The 27,692-nt window shown below is 43.7% G+C and overlaps 1 protein-coding gene across 2 annotated transcripts in view; it reads left to right on the top strand.

The window, feature by feature from the left end:
- The window catches only part of LOC137334074 (plexin-B1-like), a 184,586-nt gene that overhangs the window by 97,275 nt on the left and 59,619 nt on the right, over nucleotides 1-27,692 (top strand). For both annotated transcript variants that reach the window (XM_067998532.1, XM_067998531.1), the window contains exons 2-6: nucleotides 3,170-3,256; nucleotides 12,687-13,821; nucleotides 16,066-16,248; nucleotides 20,259-20,387; nucleotides 24,919-25,019. In XM_067998532.1, coding sequence (XP_067854633.1) covers nucleotides 12,697-13,821; nucleotides 16,066-16,248; nucleotides 20,259-20,387; nucleotides 24,919-25,019 — 1,538 coding nt within the window. In that variant the 5' untranslated portion in view covers nucleotides 3,170-3,256; nucleotides 12,687-12,696. The remainder of the gene's footprint in view (nucleotides 1-3,169; nucleotides 3,257-12,686; nucleotides 13,822-16,065; nucleotides 16,249-20,258; nucleotides 20,388-24,918; nucleotides 25,020-27,692) is intronic.

The following is a 27,692-nucleotide window of genomic DNA, read 5'->3' as shown; positions in this document are numbered from 1 at the left end:
ACTCTTTAGTCTCGGCTCCAGAAGTAGACCGCAGTATTATTAAGAATGTAAAACCTCCATATAGGGTAGTCTTTTAAACCAAACTCAGTGATTGCGGCACCTAATGAATGGTATGGCTGTATATTACAGATCTGTGCAATTCTGATCTCTGCCTGGAGCTTGGGATAAGAACATAAGAACAGGAGTAAGCTGTTCAGCACCTCGAACCTATTCCACTATTCAATTAGATCACGGCTGATCTGTATCTCAACTCCATTTACCCACTTTGGCTCCGTAACCCTTAATACCCTTGCCTAACAAAAATCTATCGATCTCAGTTTTGAAATTTTCAATTGACCTAGCCTCAACAGCTTTTTGGGGGAGAGTTCCAGATTTACACTACCCTTTGTGTGAAGAAGTGCTTTCTGACATCACCCCTGAATGGCCTAGCTCTAATTTGAAGGTTATGCCCCCTTGCTCTGGACTCCCCCACCAGATGAAATAGATTCTCTCTATCTACTCTATCAAATCATTTAATCATCTTAAACATTTCAATTCGATCACCCCTTAATCTTTTATACTCAAGGGACTACAAGCCCATTTTATGCAACTTGTCCTCATAATTTAACTCTTTTAGCCCCGGTATCATGACTTCAATGCAGGAGTAGCCTGGCTCTTGGTTTTGACTTGTTTATAAAGGGTTAAATAAGATGTAGCCCGGTGACCCAGCTGTTCGGATGTTCCAGCCCTGAGAAGCTGAAGAGCTCCTGTTGAAAGTACAAAGCCAGTATTTTATAGAAAGGTTTTACTAGTCATCCCCAGAGATGAATGCAGCTCTGTTTCAGGATCCTTTACAAAGTAGCACACACTGCTGTTGCCGAGAATGAATGTACAAGTCCGGTGTGTGAATGAAAACCAGCTTTGGGCCGAACGATGCCAAATCTGGTGGGCGGCTATAAAGCCCAGGTTTTGGACAAATATTTGGTCAGCTGGATGCATTACTCACTGACTTTTAGATGCAGGCCATCAGGCTGCTATTTTTTTTGCTCTTCAATTGAATGATGGTCTCTGTTGAGTGATCAATAAGGAGCCTCTTGTTGGTTTAATACTATAAAATCCAGGTAAGTCAGGGATTTTTTTTTGTGTAGTTTGGTCACACAGGATAATCACTAAAGCCCAGTTGAGACTTTTTTTTGGGGTTTAAAGTGGCACAAATGCCTCTTTCAGTCAGTGGTTAACTTAATTAGCTTTGTAATTTTACAAAAGAAAGTTTTCATTGAACCATTTTTTTTCCATGCCAATGATGGCTCTGCTCCCTCTGTACAGCGGAAATTGTGAATTTGTTCTGTCTCGTTTAAAGTTAAAGCTCGCTCTCTTCCTTCACCTGAAGCTGTTTTTAAAAAGGCCTTGTTGCTCAAGTAACATCTTGAGACTGCTTTTCCGTACTAAGGTGCAGAAGAGACAGGTACAAGTTCACAGCCACAGTGTGTCAACGCTTAAACAATCACTGTTGCTGCTAGATATGGATCTTATTTATATATTATACTTTAAGGCTCACATCTCAGGCAGGCAGAAGTCAAATGCCTTTCCATTTGTGTGGGAGGCTGAGATGTCGCTGCGATATTCTCTCACATCTTCTATTGGTTGCCTAAGAGAAGCATTAGAAGCAGGTTGGCTGGTCACGTGCATAGCTAAGGTTGGCCCTCGGTCCACTGAGACCAAACCAGATGGGTACAACAACCTCACCTAAAAGAAAATGAAGATTAAAAAGACTACATAAATCCACCTGCTGACTCCTCGCACCTTTTTGAGCTGCCTGGTACAAATATGCATGAGATATGTTGCACAAGTGTGACCAAGATTAGTTGACAGCTCAGAAATACCTAACTCCTTCACTCCCTCGGCTGCCACTTCCTTCTACAATCTACAACCCTTTAAAACCTAAGCTAGGTGCCTCCTACACTATTGCATGACTTACCTCATTTCTACTTTTTTCAGCCTTGCTGGTGGCCTGCACAATGGATCTTCACTCTGATTTATCAAACAAAAAAAAGTTGAGAGCACTACTCTTTCAGTAGCTTAGTGAGTTTACCTCTACAGGCCTGGTGGATCCAGGTTTGACCCCTTGAGTCTGCTGAATTACTTGATCTCAACTGGCGTGGTGATAGGTGACGATAGTCCTTAGTGCCCCTGGATTAAGGATGGAAAAATCAGTCAGGGTTCCAACTCCTGATTGCTATCCAGTGCCCTTTCTGTGAGTGCATGAATATTGGGTGAGGGCAGGATTTCCTTGGCTGCACTCCCAAGGTTGAATGGCCTCCTGACACTCGCTGTTGAAGCCCACTTGGACAGTGTAACAGAGGAAACTTGATTGCCATGGACTCATACACCAGCAAGAAATCAACATTTTTTTCTACATTACTACAGTGACGACACATCAAAAGTACTTCATCGACTGTAAAGCACTTTTGGAATGTCATGTACGGCACTATACAAATGCAAGTTTTTCTTTCTTTAGGGGAGGAAAAAATAAAATGGAAATTTAATATGCAGAGCACTGATTGTGGCAACAAGCATATCGAGGTCCTTCTACCATAGATTCAAATCCTTAAAAGTAATTGCTATTGCACTTTGCAAAAGTTTTCACTTTTACCTTCCACCCTCATTCTTTTGTTTGGTTTTTGGGACAATAAAGTCAACTTCACTGTTGATCAGTTCACCAGGAGGTTTGTTTCAGCAAAGCTTGAAAGGATTCTCTTTCTTTCAGACAGCTGGCCCATTTCAGGGAAGCTTGAGTGCAGAAAAGAATTGAGACTAGGATTCAGACTCCTTACTGAGTCGCATAGTCTGGCCTGTGACCATTAGGGCATTTTATGGGTTATAAACAAGTGGATGAATTTGTTTGAATCGAAGTTACAGTGGAAAGGCTTAATCCTGCTGGTTTGAAGTTAGATACTGGGTGCACTGTGCTTTTACTGTCCTCTCATCTGCCATTGCTGCTTTTGAACGTTTGCTATGAAAGTCTGCACTGTCCAATTAGAGCCAAGTGGTTCATTATCTTAAATCAAACAGAAAATGCTAAAAACCCTTAGTGGGTCAATCAGCAACTGAAGGAGAAATATAGATTCATGTTCCAGGTGTGAGCTTCCACCAGAACTCCATATCAGTGTATTTTTTTTGTTGGTTACAGATCTGTGTGTGTGTGGGGATAACGCTAATGACGGAGCCGGCAGTGCAGGGGTGATGCACCTGTACGGAAATCTGGAAGAGACAAATGGTAAGAAAGCTTTCCTTTCTCGGGATAAGAGGGGAAATGGGAAGAATTGTTTAATGTGTCGGCATTACTTACTTGCTCTTAAAAGGACTGAAAATGTAATCCATAGCTTTCAACACAACCCCAGGTTCCTTTTTTTTTGGCAGTGATCTTCCACTTTTCAGGGTTAACGCAGTCATCAAAGAAACTGGACGATATTGTCACAGTAGGCAAAGCGCAATGCATGAATGCAACAGCGAGGTCTCTTCACTGGTTTTGGGATGTGCGCTGAGGGCAGTTTAAAACCATTGCTATTTTCAATTGAGTATATATCGGGTTAATTTGTGAGTAACCAATGTTTGCTGATTTTCGGTTCTGGTTTTGCCTGTTGCTTTTTCCTTTGTGTGAAGAACTTCCTGATATCAGTCCTAAATTTGTCTTCTACTGATTTGAACCTGATTTTGTCCTTGGGACGTTTTACTACGTTAAAGGTGCTACATAAATGCAAGTTGTTGTTGTCCTAGTCTCATGTTTAGTTTGAAGTAATTTTATGAATCATAACATAACGAGTGGTAATTTTGTGGGGCTGTATGAATCTTTATTTCTATGTGACCAGAAAATAGAAACACAGCAATAACAGCTCCAGACTCAACTATTCCAATGCTCTTTTCTGGCTGGCCTCCTTCAACTTGTCCAAAACTCTTTGCCTGTATCCTGCTCACCAATCACCTCTGTCTTTGCTCACTTACATTGGCTTCTGGTCCCCCAACATCTTCAATTTAAAATTCTCATCCTTGTATTTAAATCCCTTCATGTCCTCGCTCCAACCTCCTCCAGCCCTACAACCCCCACCCTCATCTCTCTCTTTCTCCGACTCTGGCCTCGTACATTGCCTCCCTTACGTTCGTCGTGCCTTTAAACTTGTCTGCCTCTTTCCTCTCTCTCCTTTTAAGACCTTCCTTGGAACCCACCGCTCTGACCAAGCTTTTGGTCACCCCTCATCTTCTTCTTTGAGTCAGTGTCCATATTTGTCTGTTTACACCTCTGTGAAGCACCTTAAGATGTTTTTCTATGTTAAAGCTGCTATTGAAATGGTGGTAGTGTCAGCAGTGAGATCTACATGAAACCTTATGCAGTGATAATTGGAACTCAATTTATACAACAGTGCACACTGTCTCAACCTTTAATGAATTAAAATCTTAGGGCATTGTACAACACTTCTCATTGGCACAGATGGCACCCCAAACTTACAGCAGAGTACTGGAGAGACTGACAACCAAGACTGAACCAAATATCCTATCATCAAGATTCAGCATACTGCCTCCAGGGTCTCTTCATGGTGACTCTGCCAGATCTCAACATGAGCAGCTCCTAAGTATATAATCAGTGCATCCCTCCTGGGGTGGCAGCATAAAGAGTCCAACACAGTCAGTGTGAATTGAGATAATACATAGAGTCTACAGTGCAGAAACAGGCCATTCGGCCCAACTGGTCCATGCTGGCATTTATGCTCCATATGAGCCTCCTCCCACCCCTTCTTCATCTAACCCTTCTCCCTCATGTGCTTATCTAGCTTTCCCTTAAATGCATCTATGCTATTCACCTCAACTATTCCTTGTGGTAGTGAGATCCATATTCTAACCACTATTTTGGATAAAGAAATTTCTTCTGAATTCCCTATTGGATTTATTGGTGACTATCTTATATTTATGGCTCCTAGTTTTGGTCTCCCCCACAAGTGGAAACATCTTTTCTATGTCTACCCTATCAAACCCTTTCATAATCTTAAAGACCTCCTATCAACCTTCCCCTTTCTAGCCCCAGCTGTTCAATCTTTCGTTATATATCCTCTCAGTTCTGGTATCATCCCTGTAGAAGTGCATCACCTATTGCCTCAGTGTGAATCTTTTTTCCAATTCCCACAGCAGCCACCTTATGGCTTCTCTGAGTGAGACTGCAAATAGTCTTGATTTGTGGGCAATTGAGTGCTTCTGCTTCTTTCCAGCAGAAACAGGATTGAGCCTGGCCCAACTCATTTCCCATAAACAGCAAATGAGATGATCTGTTAAATAGTTTTTGGTGGTGTTGGTTGAGGTATCGGTGTTGTCCAGGCCACTGGGAGAAATCTCCTGTGCTTCTTTGAATAGTGCCAAGGATCTTTTAAGTCCACCTAAAAAAAAAAAGGAGATACGGGGCAAAATTTAGGGCGCCGGCACAGAGCCGATTCAGAGCGTCGGCACGGAGGCGATTGCATATGTAAGATTTCACCTGAGTAGCACTCAAACGTCTTCCTGGATGCTGGCCTTAGTGAACCTGGCAGGTTTACATTCAGCTTGGTGCCATCTGTCTGATACCCGCACTTCAGGAACCAGATATGTAAATACAGCATTGATATATTAATATAAAAGCATTTTATGTTTCTCATTGTGAACCTTGCGCTATTTTGGTGGGAAGACTGGTACAGCCCAGCAACATAAAAACACCATTGTTTGCCTATGGCCAGAAGAAGATGTCAGTCGAGGAGGTGGTCATTTATGTTCGACTGCCACTTGATGCTTTTCCTCCAGCAGGAAAGCACTTCTTGAAGTAGCTCTCTGTGCCATCGAGCCGCTGGCACTGTTTCATTAAAGCTGCTGTCGTAATGTGTTTGGTGCCGTGCCAGTGTTGCCGGCAGCTGCTGCACAGCCAGTGGCCACACCAAAGTAAATTGCCAGTTTTTGTCGGGAAGATCCAGTAAAGAATGGGTCTTCACAGCCACTGGCCCGTAAGAAATCTGACAAGTTTGGTGCTGGATGTGCACGTCCTGTGCTTTGCAAGCTGAATGCATTAAACCTAACTTAAAAGCAACTATATGTTGTAGCAAATTTGCAAGGATTGGATTTTCCATAAAATGAATACGGAGTGGTTGGAATCCCTTACAAACAGGCAATAGGAACAGGAAATGGTATCAATGGCCTCTGGTTGGCCCCCACTAAGTATGAATCTGATTAATTAACCTTGTTTTGAGAAATGAGCTGTACACTGCTCAAAGAGCTCGACAAAGAGATGATAGATATTTAAAAGGTAGCTGACCTCATTCTTGAAATCTTGCACAAAAATTACGGCTTTGGTACTTAAGGGAGGAACTGGTATATGATAAGTGGAGAATGCATGTGTGAAGCTGCTCCATGTACTTTTCGAGATTATACTTAATTCATCTATCTGCGCTGCTTCCCATTGTTTCTGCAAGGGGACATAGGCCTGGAGTTATAGGAGGCACCCTGTCGGGTTAGTTGGGTGCTTGCAGTAAGAGTGGCATTATTTGGCCCTCTGACCTCACTGGAAATAGCCTATCCATTTGCAGAAGTTGTCCATGGGTCCACAGCGAGCAGCTGGTGGGACGGGAGAAAGACCTTGCATTTCACTCAAAACGTCCCAAAGCATGTCACACACATGAGTTATTTGGAAATGCATTGATGGTTGTTCTGTGGGTAATTGCAACAGGCATTTGGTACACAAGGCCATTTGCTTCTGGCACAAGAGAAAATGGTACCATAACATGCTTAGTTTAATTGCTCTTACCGAGTGACTGAAGACAACTGATATGACTGTAACTCTAAGGCAAGGATGTGTCATTAAGAATGTTGGTAGTTGGCACATTGAGTAACATGTTCCTCCATGCTATTTTTTATCTTTTTATTTCTTTGCTGCAAAATTCCAAAAGACCTGCTGAACAGTCCTTTTTTTTTGGTTTCTATCCTCCGATGGTTCCTTTTTCAATAGAAACTTCTTCAAGATGATGAAAAGAATTAATTCTATTTTAAACCAAGTATCCAGAGGCCAGTTTCACATTGTCCTCTTTAAATATGTTGGTGAGCAGCTTTCAGAGTCTGGCTGGCCTACGAATGTGTTCATTGCGAAATACTTTCTGTTGTATTGAGACTTATTTTCAAAATTATAAGATTACATATCAAAGTTTCAGGGTTAGTGGTGGGGGTTGGGGGAAAAAAAATCAGCCAGGGTCACTGACCCTGATTACTATCCATTTATTCCCGCTGTAAATTGTGCCTGAGAGAATGTCAGGTGAGGACAGGATCAGACGCAGCTGATGCTTCCCAAAGTCTAATGCGTGTTGACACTCCCTCTTTAGAACTCTCTTTAGCTTCTGTTGCAGTTTCTGACACGTTTGGGCAATGATGATTCCTCTTTCAAAAGCTCGGATGCCAACAGTAAAGAGGGTCTTCTATTTGTGCTGCTGCTCTCTTTGATTGTGCCAATCACCTTGGTAACCACTTGAGTCGTCGCTACAGTCCCACTATCTCCCAACCTCCCTGGCTTATTGGGTTAGTGCAGCCTTTAATTGGACTGAAAATGGTTTGAACTTGGGGAAAGAACAGGACTGTGGTTTTCACGTATCATCAAGGAGCTCATTCATCAAGCAAACATTTTTCAAGAGAAAACTAAGTGTGTTTGCCAACAAATGGCTGACTGTGACCTTTCATTGGATTACCACAATGCAGGTGTTGTACAAACACAGGATGTTACTTCACACTTACCTGTTGCCACTGTTCAATCTCATATTATTCCTTTGTATGAGCGACTCAAAGTAAAACCTCAAGGCAAATAGTTTTGGAAAGAGGTTATCCTCTGTTATCGAGCCAGCTCTTTATAGTCAGCGACAGATGGGGTGAGAAAGGAACAAAGAAGATTTATTAGGTTACATCAGGCTCATACAAATCAGGGCGAAAAATGGATCAAACACTGAAATGTGACTTTTAGTTATTAGCATATTTATATTGTAGTAATGCTTCAATGAGTGGTTTTGCAGTATTCCCCCAGGGTCTTCCTGCTGTGGAACTCTCCCTGTTTACAATGCAGGACAGACTACACGGTGCCAGAACAATGAACAACTGTGCTTTGACAAGCTCACTCACGTACAAGACATTTTCAAGTTGAAGTTTGTGACTTCTGCTGGCGATTACCAGATCTTCAGCTGATGGTTTGGGGAAAGTACACAAAGGGATGAAAATCCGAGTCACTGGACTGTGCAGGCAAGATGAGGTACTGTACAACAACAACTTGCATTTATACAGCGCCTTTAACGTAGTAAAATGTCCCAAGGTGCTTCACAGGAGCATTATCAAACAAAATTTGACACCGAGCCACATCAGACGTTGGGACAGGTGACCAAAAGCTTGGTCAAAGAGGTAGGTAGGTTTTAAGGAGCGTCTTAAAGAGAGATGACTGCCTGCACTTCTGGTAGGGCTAATGTTCATATTGCCACTAGAGGTGCTCCTGCCTCCCAAGAGATATCTGAACAAGTCACCTCCTTTGGCGAGTCTTGCAGCCTCCGAAAAGCAGCAGTTACTTCACTACGTTGCTGTTGAAGTCGGGCTTTCTCGTCAGTGGCAGCACTGCCACATGTGAGACTCCAGTCAAATACGGTGGTTTGCTAGGTCTGAAGAAAAGATCATTCAGCCCACCCATCATGGGTGAAAGATGAGTGGTGTAACACATTGTGCAAGCCAGTGCTCTCATCCAGCCTTGAATTCAAGCCTCGGTAACTCAATTGAACTTGTGCTTTAATCAACTCCATCTCCTGTATTCCAGCATAAACCCTGGCTGAGAATTCTATGGCTTTGCACTTGGCTATTGTTTCATGCTTTGATCAACTGTCTGTTCCCTATATCACCACAGGCTCTGTGCAATCACAAAGTGAGGCAAAGTTATACTACACACTTCAGTTGCTTTGATATTGTTGCTAAGATCTCGTCTTGTGACTCTGGTGGCTGGGAAGACTGTAACAAATCCCAGTAAGTTTACTTTCAGTTTGTAGCCTGCTGCACATCGGGAGTCAGTGCCACTAGCACAAATCCTACCACAATATGTAGTATTTGGGAACTGGAACTAGTGTGAAATGCATATCTGGAGAAGGTGTCGCACCTCAAGGATTTAGTGTGCTCAGCAGTCTTATGTATTAGACTGTCAGTTTTACATCGATACACATCGAAAACCACTTTGCATCAATGCAACCGAAAAGTCCACAAGATTTTTTTTTTGTAAAACCTATTGCAAAAGTCAAGAGAGACAAAATTTTGAACCTGTTTTTTTTAATATATATATATATATATATATATATATATATATATAAAAGCAAATTTTTGGCTTGCATGCCATTTGCCTGTTCTCCTCCTCAATTTGGGCGTGTGCTTTGGACTTCTCTGTCAGCAATCCTGAGAGATTTTCTTTGATGAAACCTGCTTGCTTCTGTGGTCCAGAAACCTGATTAGGTTATGCTTTCCTTTTGGCTGGATCAGGTTGGTCACATTGCGAATGAGTGAGTCATTCACAGCTGTCGGCCTTTGACCCTGTTAATCACCCGTAACTTAGCAACCTGCACAGTGCAATGGGCTGACTTACCGATTCAGTTGCAACTTAGCCATCGTGGTGTTGGAGCTGATGGAGGCTGAGGTGAGCAGATGTGTTCATCACTGGTGATCAGCATTTTTTATCTACATAGGGTATAACAACATCCTGTTTCTGCCACGTATCAGTTTTGTTTTGTTGCAAAATTGTTTTTTTTCTGTTATTATATGCTTCAGCAAAAACTGCTTGACAATGTTTCATGTGGTATTACTGGCACCATTCTGGAATTTAATGAGGGGATTGAGTCCTGCAATGCCTTGGTGTCACTGAGCCCTAGACGTGTTGTTACCTGTGTTGGGAGCTAAATAATGTGCAGTTCACATCGATAGAACTGCTGCCAAGTGAGCATTGATGAAACAAACTCTTACTGCAGCTTACTGTCCTTCACTTTTGAGTGCGACACCTTTTAAAATGCAAAGATGCATTTGTCCCTGTGTTCTGCGGGATCTCCGAGAAAGGGATTAGCTTCAGAGAAACAGACTTTCCGTCTAGTCCCACTGCTGAACAAAGGAATTAAAATGCAGAGTTTTGTGGTAGCCTCAGGCTATCCAAATATGGACCGAGCTGATAATTGTCATATGCTGGAGGCCTGGTTGCCTTTTATTTTTATATATATTCGTTCTGGGGATGTGGATGTCGCTAGCAAGGTCGGCATTTATTGACCATCCCCAGTTACCCTTAACTAAGTGGTTTGCTAGGCCACTTCAGAGGGCAGTTAAGAAGCAGCCATGTTAGTGTGGGACTGGTGTTACAAATAGGCCAGACCAGGTAAGGATGGCCGGTTTCCTTCCCGAAAGGATATTAGTGAACCAGTTGGGGACAGCTTCATGGTCACTTTTACTCATACAAGTTTTTTATTTCCAGATTTGTTTATAAACTGCATTCAAATTCTCAAACTGCCAGGATTTGAACTCCCATTCTCTGAATTATTTGTCCAGGCCTCTGGATTACTAATCCAGTAACATAACCACTGTGCTATTGTACCCGTAGGGTGCTTCTGTGTCTTTTTTATACTGTGTGGAGATAACATCACCGTGACAGCAGGCATCTGGCACAATCTCTGCAGGGTTACCCCATGCTGTAATCAGTCCTATTACGTTAATAGATGAGGAAAGTTTACACATCAAGCTAAGTGTCTTAGTAAATCAATTTTCAGATGAGACATTCAACCGAGGCCCCGTCTGCCCTCACGGTTGGATGCAAACGATCCCACGGCACTATTTTGAAGAAGAGCAGGGGAGTCCTGGCCGATATTTATCCCTCAAGCAACAGCACTGAAACAGATTACTGGTTATTATCACATTGCTGTTTGTGGGACCTTGCTGTGCGCAAATTGGCTGCCAAGTTGCCCCACATTGCAACAGTGACTACGTTTTAAAAGTACTTCATTATCTGTAAAGTGCTTTGAGACGTCCTGAGGTCTTGAAATGCGCTATATAAATGCAAGTTTGTTCTTCTTTCTTGATATAAATACAGTTGCTTTTATATTCTAAGAGTGGGGCTGGCAGAGGAGGGTGGGTCCATAGTACAAACACCCTGATGTTCAGGCAACCAGCAGCAAAATGTAGGTTTGCAATTGTGCCGTTGGGTTAAGGGAGCTGCTTTTATATTGCTGACCTGGTGCCTGCCTCCCTTCCCCTTTATACTTTCCCACCAAGTGCCATACTCTGGTCGGGAGCAATATCGCCAAATCTGGCAGCAGTTCGCAACACTCATGGAAAAAGTGGCTCTCCCGTTTCCTGGATCAGGGTAAGTCTCTACTTTTATAGCTCCGAGCGCAGCTGATGGCGGAAGAATTGCAAGTTTGCGATCGGCTTCACTGCTTTAACGTAAAAGCCCCGTATTGGCGGAGAGCATGTTGAATACTGGAGACCAATCTCTGCTATATTTATCTGGGCCTGTCTGATATCTTGGCAAATGTAGCATTAATGATATAACGATCCAATGGCGTGATGTAGCAACTTTTTTCAATCCCTAGTTTGGCTGGATCATGTTTGTGCTTTGTCTATCTCCTCTGGGACCTGAGTTCTATTCTAGCCCAGAACAATGAGATGAAAGTTTCTTTCTGCTGTCTGTAAGGATTTTTAACATGAAATTAGTTTTTTGGGTGTGTGTTTGGAGCATAAAACTCCTCCTATATCAACACTGTTATCACTCACACAGGCCTCCGATTGTTTGTGTGGCAAATAAAAATGAAAGCGTCATTGTGGTATGTGGAATAGATTGTTCTTCAGTTTTCCAGGGTAAAGGTGTATTTGTTTTAAGTCAGTTACCTAGCTTTGGAATGATGTGGACCCTGTAGGAATTACAGCAAAGGTAAATCCAGAACACCACTTCAACAACAACAACAACAACAACAACTCACATTTATATAGAGCCTTTAATGTTAAAAAAAAGACCCTCCCAAGATGCTGCATGAGTAGAAGTAAGGAAGGAAAAAGGGCACCGAGCCCGGAAGGAAGAGATTAGGAGGGGTGACTGCACGCTTGAAGAAAAGGTGGGTTTTGAAGTCTTTTAAAGGTGGAGAGGCAGAAGGGATTAGTAAATGGGTTTCAGAGAGAAAGGCCGAGGCGTTTGAAGGCTCTGCTGCCGATTGGTTGGGGGCCGGGGCGGGGGGCCGCCCAGTGGTGAAAGCTGTGATGGTGGAACTAATAGGTTTTTCTGAATGGCTTGCTAAATTGGGCTGAATGGGCCTCCTCAGCTGTGAAAATATGGAGAGGTATTACATTTCCCACCAGTGATGTAAATTGCCTTGATAAGCACAAGTTTTCACCCTCTGCCCTGCCCCCAAAAAATAAAGAATTTATAGGAACAGGAATAGGCCATTCAGTCCCTTGAGCCTGTTTTCCCCCATTCAATTAGATCATTGTTGATCTATATCTTAACTCCATTTACCCGCCTTGGTTCCATATGCCTTAATACCCGTGCCTAATCAAGCTCCATTTCGAAATTTTCAATTGACCCCCAGCCTCAGCAGCTTTTTAGAGGAGAGAGTGTTCCAGATTTCCACCACCCTTTCAATGACACAATGTTTCTTCTTCTGTTACAGCACCTTGACCATGCTGTCTGGGATCATACTCCTTGCCATCGTTTTCCCAAGTGTGTGCGTCTGCCGTGGAGACCAGTACAAGTCCTTCAGCAGATCTGATACAAAGTTTGAGCACCTAACAGTCGATCCGGAGACTGGAAACGTCTACGTAGGAGCCGTGAACTTCCTCTTCCAGCTGACCTCTGAACTGAGCGACCCGGTTGTACAGCCGACCGGACCAGAGGATGACAGCAAGGATTGCCTCCCGCCTGTCACCCGCAGTGACTGTCCACAAGCTAGGATGACGAACAACCACAACAAGCTTCTGCTGATTAATCCCTATGGGAACGAGCTGATCACCTGTGGGAGTTTGTTTCAAGGAATCTGTGAAAAAAGGAGTTTGGGAATGATTAGCCGGATTTTATTCCGACCGGACCGTCCGGTCGATACGCAATACGTCGCTGCCAACGACCCGAATATCACGACCGTAGGATTGGTCGGCCTGTCCAAAGGTGAGACGGCTGTGCTGTTTGTAGGACGTGGTTACACCAGCAAAGGTGCTGGTGGGATCCCCCCAATCACAACCCGCAATTTGGAATTACAAAATTTGCAAAGTATGGAATCCCATCCCATTTTCTCCTATGAGGATACAGCTAAGTTAGCGGTAGCTGGAAGACTTTCAGAGTACAACCACCACTTTGTCAAATCTTTTATTTATCAGTCGTCTGTGTATTTTCTATTTTATCGGAGGGACCTCAAGTCCCCCTCCAGGGAATATAAAACGTATGTGTCTCGGATCTGCTTGGGCGACATGCATTATTACTCATATGTGGAGGTGCCACTTGTCTGTCAGACTACTGAGAAAAACTACAATTTACTTCAGGCAGCCTATGTTAGCCGACCTGGGAAAGGCCTGGCCCGTGGAGTTCTCGAAACCAGTGGGGAGGTCTTGTTTGCCACATTTGCTATTGGTCAAACGTCCACTGCAAAACCAATGGAAGAGTCAGCACTTTGCATTTACACACTGAGCCAGATTGATCACATGATCAACCAGACTAGGGATCTGTGTTACACCAATTATGGGAAGACCCCAGATGGGAATGAGGCGGCCTACATTGAGTATGAAGTCAAATCCAGCTGCAGTGGATTAACTTCAGTGAGTACATTCATAATTATATCTTTTCACCTTTTTTATTTTTTAATAATAGCAAAAATGGAGTCCTTCCAATAGCTGATCTGTTTAATGCATTGAATAACTGAGCCCCACAGACCCGGAAATCTATCCTCGGTGACCTCCAATATGGATTGGCCTGTTCCTTTAAAAAGGCAACTTGTATTGGACGTTTTTACAGTAGTACTTCTACAAAGTAAATCTGCTTTGGAATTAAGCTCTAAAATACACAAGGTTAAAAGCCATCTTTACATTTGCGGAGGTGTACATTATTTAATATGCCTGGTGCTGTGAGTGAGCAGCAAAGACTCTACAAATTTTCAAGATAGGATTTTGAGTATTGTAACATTTGTACTATTTGATGACACTTTGAAATTTGTCTACGTGTATTGTGTTTGGAATGAAAGTAGTTTGAATTGATTTGCTATAGCACCTCGTAATAGCCTGTGCAGGAGAATAAGGGTTAAATGTAAACTTGCTGTCGTTCTCTTGCTGAGCGGGTCTGATGTAGTAACTCAGTCCTGCTCATCTTATTTCACATGCCCAAATAGTTGCCGTAAACTTTATTATCTCTACCATCAGAAACTTCTTTTACCATATTTCCTGAGGACCTGAATAACTGGGTATGTTTTGTGTTCTTTTGTCAACTTCGTCAAAGGAAAAAAGAATGCTTCTCGCCTCTCCGTAAAGATCCATGGGGCTTGTCCCAAACCATTGTGTTTGGAATTGCCCTCATGTCCTTGGGCTGTTAGCTGATCCACAGAATTGTCACCTCTGCCCAATCAGACCTGCAGAGATAGCTGCTGTGTGGGCTAGTCCAGATTGCTGGAGGAATAGAGAACAAAATGGGGCTTGCAGATTCCAGCTTCTCTATGGGCTGCTGCTGGTCCAGCTTGAGAGAGGATGAGAGTGTGAATGGAGCCTGAAGACACTGGTTTGGCTATGGACAGGCATTAGTCCAGCTTGTTAGAGACAGTAAATTGGACTTCAGATACAAATTGAGCCAATTTCTTTGAATAAATGGGCCATTCTATACAGTAGTACTGCCTCACCTTACCTCCCTTTTATATAATCCAGATCTTTTGGCATGTTTTCTCCTTTTTGTTTATGCTTGCCTGAATTGCCTACCAGGTTCTCTAATAAAATGATTAATGGAGCAGGAGGGTCTTTTTGCTTTTGACTGGTCATGCACAACATGGCAGGGAGATTCATCAAATTACCTGGTTAGCGACAACATTCTATTCCTTTGCCACCATCTGATAAAAGAAGCTGGATTTGGCAGCAAAGTGCTTTGGTGACCCGTCTCTCACCTGGGATCATTTTCTTGGCACACAAGTCAGCAATAAGAAAGGAATGCTTCTCTGCAGCATTAAGCAGTCCATTAAAGCCAGGGAAAGCAAATGTGAAAAGTATAAAGGAATAAGGATTGTGCCAAAAGACTTGGAATTGGATCAAAGGAGTAGATGGAAAAAGGACTGGTGTTTTTAGATAAAAGGAGAAATGCAGCAAGAAGAGGCTTTATGTTAGAAATTTTAAAATAGTGCACAGTTGTAAGTTTGATTAAACTGATGCCCGTTTGTTTATTTATTTATATATAAGTACAGTCCCCACCACATATAGCGGGCATGTTTGTGCTAACGCGATTGGCCCACTATGTAAAACCATCTGATCGAAGCTGTCTGATGTCTTCACTTTCTGACTGCCTCCCATAATTGTTAACAGTGCAAACAGCTGGTTGAAGCTGGCTGAAGACCTGACTTTGCCTGAAATCAGCGGAGCTTTTAAATCAATAAGTACCGAAGAACATGAAATAGCCAGCACGCTCAATACAGTTTGAGTGGTGCCTTTGTCATTGACGCCTATGGCGATCACATGGTTAGCGGCATTTGCCCGATATAGGCGGCTACCCATGATAAGCGGGACAGTGTAAATGGTGGGGACTGTACATTTCCATTATTTTTAAAATGTTGAACCCAGATGCTGTGGAAATTATGCAATAAAACTACATGCAGCACCGTGACTGCAATGGCAGTCTCACCAGAAAGCATAGCCAGAAGGAACTCGGAATGGGCACACTGTTGCAATCTCTTTTTTTACAAGCCAGCAGCGCACATTCTAAAATCACTGGGCAAGGGATTGCATACATCTTATGAACTCTTCCATCTTAATTATTGGTTCAATGTTCACCCTTTAAACAACCTGACGATTTTTTTCCCCCTCTCGCCATAGGACACTCTTAATGCTTACCCATGCGGCTATGATCACACCCCCAGCCCAATGGCCAGTCGAATTCCTGTTGAGGCAGCTCTAGTGCTGAAGGTTGCTCAGGAGCGCCTGGTTGCTGTGGCAGTGACTGTGGAAATGGAACACACCATCGCCTTTGTGGGAGACAACCAAGGGCAGCTGCACAAGGTAAGAGTAGGCACAGAGGGCAAAGCCAGTGGGGGTGGGGGGGACATTATCTCTGACAGCAGAACATTCCACTTCCAGGAAGGAGAGAATGACTTCATCCTCGTTTATTACGAACTAACACTAAACAGTCCAATTACGTTTTTAGAATTATGATGCAGATATCAGCTGAAAGTGGCATGTTCTTCCCCTCCTTGTATTTCTACAGTACTTTTCACATCGTCAGGACATGCCAAAGTTGTTCACAGCTGGTGAGAATTAATTTGCAGTATAGTCGCCGTTATTTAGGCAAATGCGAGCCTGCCTCCTCCCCTCTTCCCTCCCCCGGGCCAGTACCGTTCCTGCTGGTCAGGGGAGGGAGGGTTAAAATTAGCCCTCGAGTGTCAGCAGGCTATTTAACTATGGAGGGCATCACAGCCACATCCAATCCTGTCCTTGCCTAATTTTCACAGGGGTCACTGAACCCTGATTGATTGTTCCCTCCTCGAGATCAAAGACTAGCTGCCTCTCTGTCTTGGGCTGAGAGTAGCTCGCTCATCATAGACCGGGGATGTGGTCGTACAGCTCAATTCCACATCAAATGGTACATTTACCTTGTGAACCATTGAGAGAGCTCACATTCCTGATCTCAAAACTTTGTTAAACTTACCTTAAGCACAGTGGCCTGGAATTTGCTCTGAGTGGCCCACAGACAGTGCCCACCGCTCATTAGATTCAAACTTGCCCACAAACTTCTATGATTCTATTGGGCCAAGTGCAGGCAATTGGGACTAGCTTAGTGGTATAAACTGGGCGACATGGACATGTTGGGCCGAAGGGCCTGTTTCCATGTTGTAAACTTCTATGATTCTATAAACGATCCACTGGCTTTAGTGCGGGAACTTCCTCTAATAGTGAGCTGCAAAAAGTGCAGCGTCCTCTCCTGGGAATCTGAGAGCTGTGTGAGCGGGGAAAGGATCTCTCTGTTCCCACAACCAATCTGATTGAAGCATCCTTGACGGTCAGAACCAGGAAGTGCAAGCTACAACAGTTAATACAATATAAAATCAGTTAGAGAAAGCAAAATAGAGAGGCTAAGAAATACTGAATTAAAAGGCAGATATAAAAGAGACAGAAATAAAAAGTTTTAAAAATGTTTTTTTAATGTCTAACAACAATTAAAATCAGAATGATTAAGACTTACCACGCCATTAAAAGTTAGTTTAGACCTAAAAAAAAGGAGTGTACCTTTCTCTGTGCGGATTAGTCCATTTCCAGCTGGGCAGTACAGCAACTTTGTGCTGGTTCATTCATTTCACCAGTGAGCTGTCCTTCCCGCGCAGCTTACAAATGAACAGGGAATCTCGGAGAGTAATTTCCGAATTTGTGCGTTTGACTGCTCATGCGCACTCGCTGGAAGTTGCTCTTCCATTCGCCCTTAAATAATGGTGAGCGCTGTTTGGCGCTCCCATATTTTTCGAGCAAATTCCAGGCCAATGTTTTTTTTTGTGTGTTTGGGCATAATTGAAAGATTATGAAGATCTTTTTGATTTAGTTGAGGGATCAATGTGGGGCCAGCTGTTCCACTTGTAGTTTGTGCAAATTTGCACGATTTGATGCAGAAAGCATCAAGACCACGGGGAGTTGAACTTGGGGCTGATTTTAAAGTGAGGCCCGGTGCTGACGTCAATCTGCACTGTGACACTGAGAAGGAATTAGACAAAAGGCTCAAATCTTCTACAAACCACAATGGAAACTGAACCCACAAAATGAAAGAAAACCGAATCGTTGAGTACAGTTCCAGCAGAGAAACCTTTATTTAAAATCATACAGTCACCCCGCTTTTGCTGAGTTCACAACGATACACTGTTGGTAAGATCAGGATTGCAACGATTGAGGACAACATAAGCAAAACCGAATCAACACCAGCTCTGTGACCAATGCAATCTGGGTTTATTACGAACCAAACCTGGCTTAGTTACAATGGCACATTAGAAAATGCATAGAACAGTCAGGACAATGTGCAATCCTCTGTCTCGTTACTATGGTATTTCAAACTGTATGATGGAGGACCGTCTTAATATTAACTCTGGTAAGGGCTGAATGGAAACCACGAGCAGGGAGTGTCATAATAGGTTTGTGGAATGTTTGTGGTTTTGCTGGGAATCTGTGGCACCCCCTCCTGATTACCAGTGGTTGACTTACCAGAATTATTTGGCTGTTGGACAAGAAAAGGTTGAAGCTGGAGTACCAGCAGCCATTTCATACAGGAGACTCTATATTACCTTATTGCTGCTCCACAGGTCAGAAATGGGGATGTACGCTGATGATTGCACAGTGTTCAGTTCCATTTGCAACCCCTCAGATAATTAAGCAGTCCGTGCCCGCATGCAGCAAGACCTGGACAACATCCAAGCTTGGGCTGATAAGTGGCAAGTAACATTCGCACCAGACAAGTGCCAGGCAATGACCATCTCCAACAAGAGAGACACTAACCACCTCCCCTTGACATTCAACGGCATTACCATCGCCGAATCCCGCACCATCAACATCCTGGGGGTCACCATTGACCAGAAAGTTAACTGGACCAGCCACGTAAATAGTGTGGCTACAAGAGCAGGTCAGAGGCTGGGTATTCTTCGGCGAGTGACTCACCTCCTGACTCCCCAAAACTTTCAACATCGACAAAGCACAAGTCAGGAGTGTGATGGAATACTCTCCACTTGCCTGGATGAGTGCAGCTCCAACAACACTCAAGAAGCTCGACACCATCCAGGACAAAGCAGCCTGCTTGATTGGCACCCCATCCACCACCCTAAACATTCACTCCCTTCACCACCAGCGCACTGTGGCTGCAGTGTGTACCATCCACAGGATGCACTGCAGCAACTCGCCAAGGCTTCTTCGACAGCACCTCCCAAACCTCGACCACCTAGAAGGACAAGGGCAGCAGGCGCATGGGAACACCACCACCTGCACGTTCCCCTCCAAGTCACACACCATCCCAACTTGGAAATATATCGCCATTCCTTCATTGTCGCTGGGTCAAAATCCTGGAACTCCCTTCCAAACAGCACTGTGGGAGAACCTTCACCACATGGACTGCAGCGGTTCAAGAAGGCGGCTCACCACCACCTTCTCGAGGGCAATTAGAGATGGGCAATAAATACTGGCCTTGCCAGCGACGCCCACATCCCATGAACGAATAAAAAAAACTTTGTGTGTGTGTGTGTGTGTGAGAGATTCAAGGTGAACTGCAGTGCAATGGCTGGAGTCTGATCTTCTTGGACAGATCAAACAGTTTACTGGTAATGGCGGCACTAAATAACTTGAATAAATCCTCCGATGGCTTGGTTGGTAGAGGTAGATTGTAACTAAGCTACACAGACCAGAAAGTCCCAGTTCAATTCCTTGTCTGTGCTGAGTTATCAACCTTGATGGCAGTAGGAGCATGACAATTGGTTTCAGCAGCCCCTGGGCTAGAGAGGAAAATCAGTCAGGGTTCTTGCCACGAATCATCCATTAACTGCTGCTGGAACCTTTGTGTTTGTGGATGTGGGGCAATGACTGGATTGGGCTTGTGCGAAACCCCCTTTGATAGAACAGGCAGCTACCACTCACTGTAGAAGTTCAGACGTGAAGAATTGCCATTTGAGAACGAGACTGCTGGGGCCTGTGGACCTGCTCCCCCGAGGGAATTTGATGCCTTCAAAAGCAGAGAAAATTGGCTTTAAAAAAAACTTGAATATAAATCCAGTCATGGAAACAAAATTCTCTTCATGTGACTGCACCTAATTTGTTAGACAAGTGAAGAGAATACAATTCCCATTCATTCTCTCAACTTTCTTGGACATAATGAAGTGCATCATTTTTTTTAAAACAGTTCTTGACCACAGGGGGCCCACTAGATAATTGGTGGTAAAGTCCTTGCTGCCAAAGCCTGTTGTGTATGAAGATGGAAGTGATGTTGTTTGCCCTTTGTGTTGAGACCCGTCTTCATGGACGAAACAACTTGTTTTCTTCCACTGCCGTAGGTTTTTGTAAAGCCATCCGGAGAGGCGGAGCAATACTCTACTCTAACAATCCAGCCCAACACAGCAGTCAACAGCGACCTGGTGTTTGACCGAGAGCAGAAGCACCTTTACGTCACCACTCAGTTGAAGGTACGTCCTGTGGAGTGAAGCCAGGTGCAAGTCTCGAGCAGTTTAAAACCAGAGATAGTGTTCATATACCTCCATCAGGTGATCATGGAGCCATCGTTGCTGGCTGCGTAAGCAGGATGGGAAGGGACGGTGCCTATGATGTTTTAATTGTAACCAAGGGAAATGAATCTTTAAAAAAAAAATCGACCCTTTTGATAAAGTTTAGGAGCTGGACAGTGCATTGTGGAGCATTCCAAGCCAGGTACAGTCAGATGCAGCAAACCTGCAGAGAAAGGAATGATAGTGGGTCGGAGATAGAGGGTTAAATACACTGGTGTTACTCCCAATCAGATGAGGCAGAACAGAGGTGGAACGATGCCAGTAGTTAACATGCTCCCAAGTGTATCTGTGCGCATCTAACGTGTAGAAATGCAGAAGCAACATTTTGGCTTCTGAAAAACTAGAGGAAAGCCACACAGGCAAGCTTCCACTTGTGGAGTAGATCGTGTTTCAGAGGAGACAGAAAGTTCAGTGTTTTGCTCGAGCTTAGTTACAGCTCTGGCAGCACAGCATGGGGCAAGGTTTTCTGTAGAACAAATTAACATTTTTCTTTGATCTAATTTATTTATGCATTTGGATTTAATTTGATGTTTTATGCAATGTATTTGATTTGATTCAGTTTGTGTAGCAACAGTTTGTGGGGTCGGAGAACATAAGAACATAAGAAATAGGAGCAGGAGTAGGCCAATCGGCCCCTCGAGCCTGCTCCGCCATTCAATAAGATCATGGCTGATCTGATCCTAACCTCAAATATAAATTCATGTCCAATTTCCCGCCCGGTCCCTGTAACCCCTAATTCCCTTTACTTCTAGGAAACTGTCTATTTCTGTTTTAAATTTATTTAATGATGTAGCTTCCACAGCTTCCTGGGGCAGCAAATTCCACAGACCTACTACCCTCTGAGTGAAGAAGTTTCTCCTCATCTCAGTTTTGAAAGAGCAGCCCCTTATTCTAAGATTATGCCCCCTAGTTCCAGTTCCCATCCTTGGGAACATCCTTACCGCATCCACCCGATCAAGCCCTTTCACAATCTTATATGTTTCAATAAGATCGCCTCTCATTCTTCTGAACTCCAATGAGTAGAGTCCCAATCTACTCAACCTCTCCTCATATGTCCGCCCCCTCATCCCCGGGATTAGCCGAGTGAACCTTCTTTGTACTGCCTCGAGAGCAAGTATGTCTTTTCTTAAGTATGGACACCAAAACTGCATGCAGTATTCCAGGTGCGGTCTCACCAATACCTTATATAACTGCAGCAATACCTCCCTGTTTTTATATTCTATCCCCCTAGCAATAAAAGCCAACATTCCGTTGGCCTTCTTGATCACCTGCATACTAACTTTTTGATTTTCTTGCACTAGGACCCCCAGATCCCTTTGTACTGCAGTACTTTCCAGTTTCTCGCCATTAAGATAATAACTTGCTCTCTGATTTTTCCTACCAAAGTGCATAACCTCACATTTTCCAATATTGTATTGCATCTGCCAAATCTCCGCCCACTCACCCAGCCTGTCTATATCCCCTTGTAGGTTTTTTATGTCCTCCTTACTCTCCACTTTCCCTCCCATCTTTGTATCATCTGCAAACTTTGATATGTTACACTCGGTCCCCTCCTCCAAATCGTTAATATAGATTGTAAAGAGTTGGGGACCCAGCACCGACCCCTGCGGAACACAACTGGCTACTGGTTGCCAGTCCGAGAATGAACCATTTATCCCAACTCTCTGCTTCCTGTTAGATAACCAATCCTCCACCCATGCCAGAATATTACCCCCAATCCAGTGATTCTTTATCTTGAGCAATAATCTTTTATGTGGCACCTTGTCGAATGCCTTCTGGAAGTCTAAATACACTACGTCCACTGGTTCCCCTTTATCCACCCTATACGTTATGTCCTCAAAGAACTCAAGCAAATTTGTCAGACTTGACTTCCCCTTCGTAAAGCCATGCTGACTTTGTCCTATTAAATTATGTTTATCCAAATGTTCTGCTACTGTCTCCTTAATAATAGACTCCAAAATTTTACCCACCACAGATGTTAGGCTAACTGGTCTATAATTTCCAGCCTTCTGCCTACTACCCTTTTTAAATAAGGGTGTTACATTAGCAGTTTTCCAATCTGCCGGGACCTTTGCCGAGTCCAGAGAATTTTGGAAAATTATTACCAAAGCATCCACAATCCCTACTGCCACTTCCCTCAAGACCCTAGGATGCAAGCCATCAGGTCCAGGGGATTTATCCGCCTTGAGTCCCATTAATTTACTGAGTACCAATTCCTTAGTGATTTTAATCGTATTTAGCTCCTCCCCCCTCTCCCCAGAGCCCCCTGTTCGTCCAGTGTTGGGATATTCTTAGTGTCCTCTACCGTAAAGACTGAAACAAAATATTTGTTCAGCATTTTTGCCATCTCCATGTTTCCCACCATTAATTTCCCGATCTCATCCTCTAAGGGACCTACGTTTGCCTTAGCCACCCTTTTTCTTTTTATATAACTGTAGAAACTCTTGCTATCTGTTTTTATATTTTTTGCTAGTTTATTTTCATAATCTATCTTCCCTTTCTTAATCAATCCTTTAGTTACTTTTTGCTGTCTTTTGAAGACTTCCCAATCTTCTATCCTCCCACTAAGTTTGGCTACCTTATAGGTCCTTGTTTTTAGTCGGATACTATCCTTAATTTCTTTACTTAGCCACGGATGGCTGTCATTTCTTTTACACCCTTTTTTCCTCAGTGGAATATATATTTTTTGAAAGTTGTAAAATAACTCCTTGAATGAACACCACTGCTCATGTACCGTCTTACCCTTTAATCTATTTTCCCAGTCCACTTTTATCAATTCCGCTCTCATACCATCATAGTCTCCTTTATTCAAGCTCAGTACGCTTGTTTGAGAACCAACCTTCTCGCCCTCTAATTGGATATGGAATGTAACCATGTTATGGTTACTCATTCCAAGGGGATCCTTAACTAGGACATTAATTAATCCTGGCTCATTACACAGGACCAGGTCCAAGGTTGCTTGCCCCCTTGTAGGATCAGTTACATACTGCTCAAGAAATCCATCCCTAATACACTCAATAAACTCTTCCTCAAGGCTGCCCTGCCCTATTTGATTTGTCCAGTTAATATGATAGTTAAAATCCCCCATAATTATAGCTGTTCCCTTATTACATGCCCGGACTATTTCCTGATTAATATTTCTTCCAGCAGAGTTGCAACTATTAGGAGGCCTATATACTACGCCCACTAGTGTTTTTTTCCCCTTATTATTCCTTATCTCTACCCAAACTGTTTCATTATCCTGATCCTTTGTCCCAATATAATTTCTCTGTATTACAGTGATTCCTTCCTTTATTAACATAGCCACCCCACCTCCCCTTCCTTCCTGCCTGTCCTTCCTGATTGTTAAATACCCTGGCATATTTAATTCCCAGTCGTTGTCACTCTGCAGCCATGTTTCTGTAATGGCCACAAGATCATACCCATACGTAGTTATTTGTGCCATTAACTCGTCCATTTTGTTACGAATGCTACGTGCATTCAGATAAAGAACTTTCAAATGTGTTTTGTGACACTTAGTTCCTGCTTTTTCCTTTTTTAACACTTTACCTTTTACTCCATACCTTCTGTCCCTTCCTGACACGCTTTCCTCTGTCTCCCTGCTCAGGTTCCCAACCCCCTGCCACAGCTTTGATGCTGGGTTAATCGCCTTACGCCTTCTAGTTTTTATTTTATCTGTCGTGCCTAAAGTACACTTTCTTTCCGCTGCTCAGCGCTTTTCCCTCTCACTTGTTCTTGAACAACTGTTTGTACTATTTGTATTGTAGATTTCCCCTGGGTCTTCCCCTCTCTTGCTGCTCTCAATTTTATTCCCTTCTGACTCCCCGCTCAGGTTCCCATCCCCCTGCCACTCTAGTTTAAACCTTCCCCAACAGCACTAGCAAACGCCCCCGCGAGGACATTGGTCCTGGTCCTGCTCGGGTGTAACCCGTCACGCTTGTACAGGTCCCACCTGAAGAGAACCATACAGTTGCTGCACCGTCAGGACTGGGAGAGCAATACACTGGTTACAATAGTACAGCAGAAGGTGTCATTCCGCAATGGCTGCATTTGCTGGGGCAGGGAATGGGGTGGTTGGGAAGAGGCTCAGTGATTTGAATATCAGAGAGTAGTACCCCCAGTGACTGAAGTGTTACAGCTCGGGAGGGAGGGTACATGGTCTCGTGACGCACACTAAAGCTAGGATTGCCAACACATTCTGACTTGGGCTTCCCTAATTATTGACAGGGTCTGGGGGAAGGGGGGGCAGCCAATGACCCCCTCGTAGCAGATCAAATCAGACGATATATCAAAGTTTTTCTGTTCAGCTGTCCATGGGAGCCATTGCTCATCTTTTCCCTCCCAAAGGGAGAGACAAGCTGAGGAAAAGGTCTCCACAGTGCCGCGAGGAAAGCTGCTTTTTGTGACTTGTGTTGATCTGTTTTCACTGAAGGTGCTGAAGCTTCCAGTGAGCGAGTGCTCAGAGTACACAGACTGCCAGTCCTGTCTAGCAGCGAGAGACCCGTACTGCGGCTGGTGCATACTGCAGGGCAGGTGAGTCAAGGAGGAGGAGGCTCGGTGGTCCCATCTCTCAGATTTTGTCATCTTCACTACCGGCACCGGGGACAAGTTTTACATGATGGCCCCGGATTTGCAAAGTTGATAGTTTGAAGGCTGTACATGCCTGTCATGTGGGCAGGCACACACCAACAAAGTGGGGGAGCCTCACTGGAAATAGGGAGGCTAGCCCCTCCCATTAATTGCAGTAGCTTCCCAGTGCATGGAAAACTGGTACTGGGAGCCATGCCTAGCAATCAACAAAACTGTAGGATAGCTTGATGAAGAAACTCAGGAAATATGCAAAAAATTGCAGTCTCAAAATAACCAAATGTGGGAGCAAAATACAACAAAATATATCTGCTTCCACCAACTACTGCAGGCCAGGCCAGTAATAATTTGCCCAGGATGGTTTTACTTTATTCTCTGGATGTGAGCAACACTTGCAAGGCTACATTTATTACCCAACCTTAATCTGAGCACCCTGCTAGACCACTTTAGGGGGTATTAAAAGTAATGCGGACTGGACTCCTGTGTAAGCCAGATCAGGTAGGGGTTGGCAGTTTCCCTTTCCTGAAAGCCTAACTGGTTTACTAATGTCTGTTAATGAAATCTGGCAGCTTTCATGGTGCCAGCCTACAAATTATCAATTTTATTGAATTCAATTTCACACATGTCATGTGGGATTTGAACTTGTAACCTCTAGGTTGCTAGTCCAATACCATACTCTCTACACTACCTTACCCTACTACTTCAATGGTGCAGGGAGTGCCAAAAGTGGAACTCTCCCAAATAACATCACCGTTAGCTTAGGACTTCATTTTAACATAGCTAGCAAGGGTTAGCGTAGGACTTCATTTAACATAGCTAGCAAGGATGTCGACACTAGCTGGCAACACAGTCTCCCCTTGCCCCCCTTCTTGTCTTGCTACGAATTGCAGCAACTCTGCATGCCCAAACATCCCGACCCTTGCCAGCAATGAAGCCTTGTAGTTTCGGGCCTTACTTTGGCTCTGATTTGGATCTCCTTGCTTCTGCTGCTCCCATTAGTCAGGAATGTGATGGAATACTCTCCACTTGCCTGGATGAGTGCAGCTCCAACAACACTCAAGAAGCTCGACACCATCCAGGACAAAGCAGCCCGCTTGATTGGCACCCCATCCACCACCCTAAACATTCACTCCCTTCACCAACGGCGCACCGTGGCTGCAGTGTGTACCGTCTACAGGATGCATTGTAGCAACTCACCAAGGCTTCTTCGACAGCACCTCCCAAACCCGCGACCTCTACCACCCAGAAGGACAACAGCACCAGGCACATGGGAACAACACCACCTGCACGTTCCCCTCCAAGTCACACACCATCCCGACTTGGAAATATATCGCCATTCCTTCATCGTTGCTGGGTCAAAATCCTGGAACTCACTACATAACAGCACTGTGGGAGAACTTTCATCACACGGACTGCAGCGGTTCAAGAAGGCGGCTCACCACCACCTTCTCGAGGGCAATTAGGGATGGGCAATAAATGCTGGCCTTGCCAGCGACGCCCACATCCCATGAATGAATGAAAAAAAGAAACTATATTGGAGAGGGATGCTTCTTGTAATAGTCTGCAATTTGCTGATGTCGTTAAGCTGTGGGGCCAAGTGAGGAGTATAAAGGACATCAGTAGCATTCAGTGATTTAACCAATTAAATGGATGGGTAAGGAATAGCAGATGGATTTTAATAAAGATAAATTTTTTAAAAAACAGAAAACCTGAAACACAGAAACACCTGATGGGTATCCATTAGCAAAGGTGGGAAAGAATTTTGATGTGATTATTAACCATTCTCTGAAAGTACCCAATCAATGCAAGTTTATCAGCAAGTGCTGGGCTGCAGCTTGAGGGCTTTTGACTCTCAACGAAAGCAGTTATACTAGCCATTGATGGAACAGTAATGAAACCATGTTTGGAATAATGTGTGCAGTTTTGGGCACCCTATCATTCGAAGGATTCTGGTGCATTGGTAAGGGTTCAGACATGAGGCTCTAAGCTATGAACAGCTGCTTTCAGAACTCAGCTTGTTTTCATTGGAGGAAACAAAATTGAGGAGAATGTGATCCAGGCCTTTAAAATTCTGAGAGGAATAAATGAAGACATAAGAAGTTTATTTGAATTGGACTGTGAACATAGAAGTATAGGACAGGAGCAAAACATTAATAAGCCTCAAGTGAGATTAGAGATGAAAAAGATTTGTAACCCCTATGGAGTAAGGATTATTGGAATAAACTTTCAGCAAAAGCAGCTAATGCTATGCTGAATATTAACTTTAAAAGAGGTTGATAAATATAGGAAGATTATAGAATAGGTACAAAGAGAGAGACCACCTAATACTTTGTGAAATACGATGGTTCCTGCAATCATAGAAATGTCATGCCGAAGAAAGCAACTGGGTCAAGGATAAATAGTTATAAGATGTAAGATGAGATATATATAGGGGAAAATGTGATGAATTCCCAGGCATGGGGCTTCACCCACCAGGAATGCATGTAGGAAATTCAGGTCCAAACCCCCAGGATTTGCTGTCTATTTGGGCAACAAGCCATGAAGAGCATGCAGTCAAATTCCCGATACGTGTTCCAAGTGGGAAAAACTCCATGCCAAGTGCACAGGTTACTAAAATTA

The sequence above is a fragment of the Heptranchias perlo genome, chromosome 17, assembly GCF_035084215.1.
Source record: "Heptranchias perlo isolate sHepPer1 chromosome 17, sHepPer1.hap1, whole genome shotgun sequence".
NCBI classification, from domain to species: Eukaryota; Metazoa; Chordata; class Chondrichthyes; order Hexanchiformes; family Hexanchidae; genus Heptranchias; species Heptranchias perlo.
This window is presented reverse-complemented; position numbering and strand designations above follow the sequence as displayed.